Source organism: Aethalodelphis obliquidens, unplaced genomic scaffold, assembly GCF_003676395.1.
Source record: "Aethalodelphis obliquidens isolate GAN/ISIS:26980383/991018 unplaced genomic scaffold, ASM367639v1 scaffold27, whole genome shotgun sequence".
Lineage (NCBI taxonomy): Eukaryota > Metazoa > Chordata > Mammalia > Artiodactyla > Delphinidae > Aethalodelphis > Aethalodelphis obliquidens.
In genome coordinates, this window is record NW_020837971.1 from 13,987,300 (window position 1) to 13,995,763 (window position 8,464).

Sequence of the window (8,464 nt, forward strand, 5' to 3'; positions counted from 1 at the left end):
TTCCATACTGAGAGAAGCCAAATACTGAGCTGAAGCATGAGTGTCTCCTGCAAATCTGAAGGCGGGAGCAAAGAAAACAAAGTATGAAGAGAAAAAGATAGGGGGTAACCCGGAGAATCACCAGAAACCAAAGGAAAAACAGAGACACGAGGTGACAACCGTGCTCATCCCAGGCTCCATCCATCCTTCCACGTAGTGGCAAAGGTGACATGGGAAATTATAGCAATTGATAAATGCAGGACACATCTAGGAATGCTAGTGGGGAAAGGATTCAGATGGAGGAGAAGGAAGACAGGGATTGGATTAAGCCACAAGGGCGTGCGAGCTCAGACCAGGACCTGGAGATTTTGAGTTCGTGGCAAAAACAAGATTCATGGAATGGATTACTGATTTTGTAACCAGATCATGACCTGTGTGAAGAACACAGAAAATGCCTTGATCTTTCCATTGAAAAGTGGTAGAGACTCAACTCTCCTCGCTCAGATCACTACTTGTCTTTTGATTTTAGACTCTGTTCTGAAGTGGATGCTTCCTTTGATTTAAATGTAGGTGTTGCACGGGGAAGAGGGTGGGGATGGCCGGAGAACCTCAGCATCTCTCTGCTTTCATTTAGTTGAAAGCAAACTGACGGTCTTAGCCAAAGTCCCAAAGGGCAATTTTACTTCCACACTGAGATTCTTGGTCCAAATGAGAGAACGTAAACATGAGAAAAATGGACTGCTCCTAATATTCTTTCTATTTAATACTTTTATTTGATTTTGTCTAATACTCATTTAAATGGCAGGAATAAAGGGAAAAAGCCACATAATGGACTCATGAATCACTTTGGAAAAATCCAACTCCAGGGTCAAGGGGACAGAATACAGCAGGTAGCCTGAGGTGTCGATGTTTTATTTTCATAGCTTACGTAGTTTTAAAAGTAAAATGCTGGATAATCCACATACTCTGTGCACACCTAGTATGTCTTTTATGTGTAGCAACTGCACCTGCGGAGTAGCTGCACTTTTTAAATCTTTAAATGTTTTAATCCAAAAAAGTCCAGATTAAGTCCACATGAAGGACAAACTGCATACAACACTTAACTTCTTAAATGGATGCATCACTTCATAGATAGGGTGCAAAAGAAAGGTATCCACACAGCTACAAAACTTCTTCCCCAGTGCTTTTAAATACTAAAAATATTTGAAGCGATTTATTCCAAATATCTTTGTCTGTGAGCTTTTTTCTTTTACAACCAAGTTTTATAAATCCCCTAAAATAGGGCACTTAGAATAGAAATACTCCTTCGCTATAGTGGAATTAACATATGTTAATGACACAGCCAGTTGTGGGGTTAAGTACCTATATACTCAGAACTAAATATCATCAATTCTCAGTTATCTATGAAAATGGGGCAAGAGATGGAACTATCAACAAATACGCAAACCCACAAATATTCCCCAAACAAATTCTCCACGGTAGCTTGAATCTGCAGTCCACCTACCTTCTTACCAGAACAGATGAAAGTAACAGCATATGTCTGAGTGTCACCCAGCGCCCTTCCCCGTCTCCCTGGAAGAGCACTGAACATTCATGGACAGAAAGAGAGACAGGAGGCAAGGTCGATAACTGAGAACTGTTGTACAGACGTACCCACCCCAAGCTCACGTATGGACAGGAAGAATTTTAAACCCCAGTGGTGGGCACACCATGTCATGTGCAGGAGTCCCAGATTTCGACCTGTGTGTATCTGTCTAAAGCATGCTCTGAACTGAACTGCGGGCAAGGAGCACCTCAAAAACCTGTGACCTCTGATACAGTACACTCACAAGAGATTCCCGAACTCCCTCTCCATGTTCTGATTCTCGTGCCCAGTGTGGGAATTAAAAAACAAAAGAAACAAAACACGAAAACAAACGCTGAACACACGTAAAGGAAAATGGAAAAAAGCTGGAAGTGTAACCCCTTGGTCACAAGCACACCAGTTCCTATTTCCTTGGAGTAACAGAGAAACATGTCAAATCCTTTCATCTGCCCTCTCTCCAAAAAGAAAGAAAGAACATGCACATCACACATTTACACCGGTTTACTAAAAAAAAAAGGAGGGGGGCAGGCTTACAGTTTTTAAAAAAAGAGGGTGTTTCGAGTGTAACAATACTGATTCAAAACTGAAATGGAAGACAGTTTCTCCCTAGAATACTTTAGGGTTTTTCAGAGTCCTTTTCCATAAAAGGAATATACTTGAAACACATCCCAGTTAGGTGAGATGAGATTGCTAAAACATATACAGAACTAAAAAAAACAAAAACGAAACAGCCAAAAAAGAAAAAAAGAAAGGGTCAATTTAATCTTTTAAACTCCTAAAGTTTCAGGTCTCTTGGCAGTCTTTTTTTTTTTTTCCCCCTAATGCCTACTGCATAACTGCAAGGAATTTGCTTTCTTCCGCGAGGGAAGTCAGCAGAGAACTCATGTCCCCGATTGCCATGTTGGTGGTGCTCAGAGACAGAGCTGGCAACGGGAGGGCGGCGCGTGGCGTGGTGAGGCGGGACGAGCTATGAGAAAGGTTCTGAATGATACTCGGGCTCAGGGCTCCTGACATCAGGCTGGCGTGGTCCGCGTCATCTATGATAGCATCGAAATCAATCTGCACCCCTTCCAGGTCGTGGCTGTCGAGGCTGTCCACTGTGCTCGTCACCTGGTTAGCACCTGGGGAGAGTAATTCAGAGTTTTCGGCGCTCGCCCCCTGGAGCAGGCAGTTGGCTTCTGACACGGAGAAGGACCCAGTTTTCATGTCTTGCTGACCGAAGCCAATGGTTTGGTCATAGAACTGACCAGAGTAACTCTGCACATTCGAATAGAGCTGATGGGGCTGCCCTGGCATCTCCATCTTGATGCCATTCACCCTGCAGGTCTGACTTGGGTCACTGAGCTGTCCTGGCTGCAGAGCGAGGCCGCCCCTCGGCCCAGCCTGGCGCCGGCTGCCCCCGTAGCTGGCACACGGCTGGTAGCCCCTGACGGCTGCCAGGCTCGACGGCTGGATGCCGGTGCTGGGAGGCCCTGGCAGGCCGCTTTCTGGCCCTTGATAGACGTGGATATGTGAGGTAGCGCTACCGTGCCCCAGCATGTGCTGCCCGGGGCGGCCTGCCCCCTGGGGGTGCATGCCGTCACTGAGGAGCTGATGCGCCAGGTACCCCTGTCCCACCGGGTCTGGGCTGGGCATGCCGTTCACCGTGCTGCCAGCTGACTCGTTCGGTGCCGACAGGCCAAAATCCGGCTGGCTCCCGCTCCCTTGCACGGGGATGCTTTTCAGCTTTGCTGCCTGCATCCCGGCACCGCAGGCCCCGTCGAGCAAGCCGGGCTGCCGGGCCAGGCAGTTCCCATACTGCTGGGCTTTATAGGGCTGTTCGTGGAAGGCGTTCCCGTTGTTGCCCGCAGCTCCGCCGCCGCCGCCGCCGTGGCTCACCAAGTGCTCCGGGCCCCCGAAGGAGCCGCCGTGCTCCCCGGGGGTCGGATACCCCCCAGTCGGGCCAGCCCCGCTCCTCAAGGGATTCTGTGGGTGGACGCCCACGTGGCTGTACAACCCGAAGGCGCGGGCGTGCTGCGCTGTGGACCGCTGGCCGCATTTCAGCTTGGAGGAGGACAGGTCGGCGCTGCCTGAGCTGACTTCGTTCCACTGAATGGGCAGGTCGGATTTACCGGCATCAGTGCAGGGCGGCTGCAGCCCACGATACTGCTGGCTGGCGTGGCTGCCGGGCAGCCCAAGGGGGTCAAAGTCGCCGGGCCCGCTCCCCAAGCCGGGCCCGTGGGGGACTTTGCTGTCATCAGAGACGGTGCCCGGGAAGTGCTGCCCATACCCGACTGGGTTCTGGGAATTTAAATACTGCACCACGTCGTCGGGCAGGAGATCCTCATCGTTCAGGCCCACATCGGCGTCCATGGCCAGGGACTCCAGGGTGACGTTCTCAGAAATGCTCGGGGGACAGGGAGACGCGTGGAAGTGTCGGGACTGGCCCCCGTCTGGCCGCGTGTAGTTCTGAAGCACTAGATTACGCTTCTCCAGGGATGGAGGCAACACCGGAGGGTTGAAGCTGTTAAGGCTGTTGAACCGCTGCACCCGGGGCAGGGAGAGGCTCTCGGACGCCGTCCGCACCGGGTCGCTGGCTCTTCTCACGCTATTGCCCAGCGCATCCTGGGGCAGCAGCGGGCGCCGGCCGTACCCGTGCGCGCCGCCGTCGCTGCATCTCCGGGGAGGATGTACGGGAGGCAGGGTCCCCGCGGGCTCCCTGCCATCGCCCAGCAGGGCCATCCGGGTCTTGAGGCTCATCCTCTCCATGTTGGGCAGCGGGGTGGGCGGCGGACCGCCCGTGGCAGCGGCGTACTTGGCCTTCAGGCGGTACTGCTGGGCGGGCGTGAGGCTGAGCAGGCTGGGCAGGCCGTCGCCCTGGCTGGCCTCGCTGGACCTGCGCGAGGCGTCGGTGGAGATGGGGTCGTAGGAGTCGGCCACGCTCACGTTCTGGGGCCGCCCCTCGGCCTGGGACGCCTCGCTGGATCGGCGGCTGGAGAAGCAGGGCGAGATGCCGGAGGAGCGGCGGCTGCTCAGGTAGGCGGAGCTGATGGTGCTGGCGCTGCTGTCTCTCCGGTTGAGCAGGTTCAGCATGGTGATGTCCACCCCAGAAAGGTCGCTTCTGTTCGGGAGAAGGGGCGGGGGCCCGCCCAGACTGCAGCTGGTACTGGGCTGCGTGCCTGCACAGAAAGCCGGGGAGACAGGGGTTCATTTCAGGATGACTTAACACAGGTGTCGGCGAACAGTGACTCTTTTCGGTTTCTGGGGCCGGGCGGCCTCGGCCAAGGTTACCCATCGCTGCCCTGCAGCACCAAAGGGCCTGGGGACAGTAGTAAAGGGGTGGGTGAGGCTGGGTGCCAATAAAACTTTATTTACAAGAGCAGGTGGGAGCTGTACATGGCCCACACCTGGTTTAAAGAAAACAGGAACAACTCCCTGGATGAGTTAAGCTCCTTCACTGGTGCAGTGTAAGGGCCAAGTGAAGGGTCCCTGGAAGTATATACAGTGCTCAAGTTATAGGAAGTACCAGGGCAGAAGGCATATATGTAAGCTCAGGGCTTCCCCATGACATCCTATGCGGGTGTAGCGCACCTGAGTAGGTAGGGTGGGGGAGGTTCACCCTTGGGCTATGCTGCAGATTTTGAGTGTGATCTCAGAAACACAAACGGACTGGGGGCCGACGGTGACAAAGATGGCTTGCCTTTCTCTGAACTGGGCCATCAGTCAAAGTGGCTGCTGACCTCCTGGCTGCAGACTATGGAAGCCAGAGACAGGTGCTAACCCGGGATGCCTCTGTGGCTGGGATTTCCTTCCCCTGGTCTAAGAGGTATGATTTCACCATCAGAATACGAGTCATGCACAGTCTTACTTTTCATTTCAGGATTAACCTCTTACTGCCTGCTTTTAAAACATGGACTCTCCAGAAAGGCAACACTAATATTTATGGTTCCAGCATCATTTTAGGGCTGGTGGGGAAACAAGCAAATGCAAAAACCAAGGGCCCGGGTCTGCTTAGTGCTCCGGCTGCCCCTGAAAGAACAGAAAACCCTGCGCAGACACGAGGACTGGCCAGAGCTCACCGTTTCCTATGAGAGGAGAGACTGCAGGGGCTTTGGGGGGTAGAATGGGATGCAGTCGCGGAAGCATTCCATTCACTTGTTTGAGTCTCTCTAGCTTGACGTGCTCCATCCATTTGGTCCCTGCCGGGTTCCTCCGGGCTTGCAAAGCGAGGGCTGTGGTTGCAGTGGAAATGGTCGAGTCCATGATTGGGGTTTCGTCAATGGCACTGAGGTCGCCCATACCACCTCCATCGGTTACAGGAAGCTCGAGCCCACTGTTGGAATAGTTGCTGATGGGGGACTGCTGGCTGCTGCATGAAGACTGACCACCAGGGCTTGGCTGAGATGTCTGTGCAGTCAAGAGGAAACGAAAGAAATGTCAGCCGAATGATACAGGCCAGGGGGCGGAGGACAAGAGATCACGCAGACCAAGTCCTGCGGGATTCTCAGTGGGTGGGATGAGGAGAACTACGTTCCGGTGAGTGGAGGCGGCCTCCCTCAACCTCAGTGACCGCGCCGCCGGCGGACGTGCAGCGGAGGGGATGGACAGCGGGGGTGCCGGATATGATGTATCAGCCACGGAACCCTGCCCCAAATGCTGGCTCTGCATCACACTTCCTTGTTGATTCCCACCCCACCTCCATGACTTTATCCTTTGGGCAAATTACTTAGCCACTCTAAACGTCAGTTTGCTTATCCAGAAAATGGGGACAACTTATTTATCCTAGGGATTGTTGTGGGAAAGAGGCGTAAAGCCCTGAAAACACACAAAGTTCAAAAAGACCTGGATGACAGTAATTAATTGGCTCGGAGAGCGTTAGCAGTTATTATAATCGCTTTAGTCCTCGGAATATATGTTCCAAGAGCACACGTTAACTCCCCTCCAACCAGCCCCTCTATACTATTCCGGGCTGTTGTAACCTCTCTATTTCCTTCTACATTTTCTTGCTTTGTAGAACTCCAAGCAGGGTGTAGGTAAAAGCAGTTGTGAGAGGGAAAACTTCAATCACTTGGCTTCTGCTATAGCCAGAGAGGATCCGCATTGCACTAGGAGAATTGGGCCCGGTTTCCCTAACCCCAACCAAGTGGACTGGGTAAGCCAGTTCTGCAACTCGATGGGAACTTAATCTGGTCCACTGGTTCTCAGGGAAAGAACGCCCTCCACGGGCCCCTGGCCGTGGGGACTGGAAAGCTCACTGACTCCACATTTGGGAGCCCTCTATAGAATGGCCTGCATTGAGCAGTCCACACAACCTGGAACTGGCCCGTCTAAAATTCCAGTGGTGCCCTGGTGGATAAACACTCTAATCCTTTAGGCAGAGATAAGAAAAGTGATGTTCAGAGAAGTTCAGTGACTGCCCAAAGTCACAAAGCGAACATTGTGATGACCTAGACTCCCAGACCGGCCTCCCTTCCATTCTTCTGTAGCACCCTCTCCGGTGTTACCTAAAAACTAAAGCCTGACAGCAGCCCAAGAGCAGGGACAGATAACTACACACACTCCAGTATAGACGGCTGTGGTCTCTGGTGGAACCACAGCGCTGTCAGCAAGGGGTCTGGACACCGTCATTTTCCGTGGAATGGTTTTTCTGAGAACACAGTACATACACCCAAGCAAATGAACACTTTCTAAGCGAGCACCACATGGTACACTAAGCGTGTTCTGGGCAACCAAGCAGAGAAAAATAAGATACACAAACGTGATCGTGAATGCATGAAGCCTGTTTTACGTTTTTGCTTCTGCAGTGTCCTGAAGGGCCAGACCACCTGCTCCTTTGCAGAGAACTTAGATCATCCAGGGCTTTGGATGTCTTTTACGCTTGGATTGTCAAATCAGCATGTGTGTGTGTGTATGTGAATCTGTGTGTATGTACACACGCACATGCAGGCTCACACTTCCACAGGGCCCGGAAGAAGGCTCACATGCACCTACACTTAGAAAATGCGTAAAGGAGCGCAGACGTTTCAATATAGATTAAATTGCCCATGAGTGTATTCAGATCTTGCTCTAAGAAGGTGGTGCACGTCTGGTCCAAGCATAAATTTACACTAGTCAATATGACAATTAAATAGTCTTTGAGAACATCTGCTTGGTTGGCCCCAGTGTGATTTATTATGAAAACCTAGACAAATAGAATGATGGATTTCAACATCTAACTCCACATTTCCACATGCTGAATGTTCAAAACACATCACTTCTATGTTGGAAACATATCTGAGTAACGTCCACTACTAAAAATATCACAAAGGACAAAGACGAAAGAAAAGTGAAACAAATAAAAGTTAAATGAAAACAAAACAAAGAGAGAAGAGAAGCCAAAATTCCCTCACCTTATTACCCACTGTCCTTAGGAAGTGAGAAGAAGACATTTAGGAGCATTACACAGAAGAGAAGTTGGAATAATAAGAAAAAAAGGAGAAAGAATTTAATTTATAGCATGATGAGCAAATCAAAGACAAGTTTTTGAAGAAAGAATATTAGAAATGTATATCTGTACCTTAGTAAATGCCTATGAAGATATCTACTTATATTTACATGTGTGTGTACATATTCATAAAATAGTCTCCCGTGGAAATCTGATTAATTTATTAACCTCACTGAGCCTCAGTTTCCACACCGGTAATATAAGGGATCTAGTCTCAGTCTCTGTGAACTCTTTCCAGCCCTTTGTTTCTATGATTTAATTATTTTATAAAATATTTCACATCTTGGAGAACCTCAGATGTCACTGAGCAAAATCACTGTAAATTTTTTTTTTTTTTTTTTTTTTTGTGGTACGCGGGCCTCTCACTGTTGCGGCCTCTCCCGTTGCGGAGCACAGGCTCTGGACGTGCAGGCTCAGCGGCCATGGCTCACGGGCCC

General features: G+C 50.7%; 1 protein-coding gene across 2 annotated transcripts in view; it reads right to left on the minus strand.

Moving 5' to 3' along the window:
- Positions 1 to 1,236: 1,236 nt before the first annotated feature.
- The window catches only part of GLI3 (GLI family zinc finger 3), a 286,282-nt gene continuing 279,054 nt past the window's right edge, over positions 1,237 to 8,464 (minus strand). Inside the window, exons 14-15 of one of the 2 annotated variants that reach the window (XM_027123980.1) lie at positions 5,623 to 5,950; positions 1,237 to 4,722 (exon numbers count right to left, since the gene is read on the minus strand). In XM_027123980.1, the coding sequence (XP_026979781.1) occupies positions 2,390 to 4,722; positions 5,623 to 5,950 (2,661 nt within the window). In that variant the 3' untranslated portion in view covers positions 1,237 to 2,389. The remainder of the gene's footprint in view (positions 4,723 to 5,622; positions 5,951 to 8,464) is intronic. The other variant, XM_027123981.1, reaches the window with a different exon arrangement.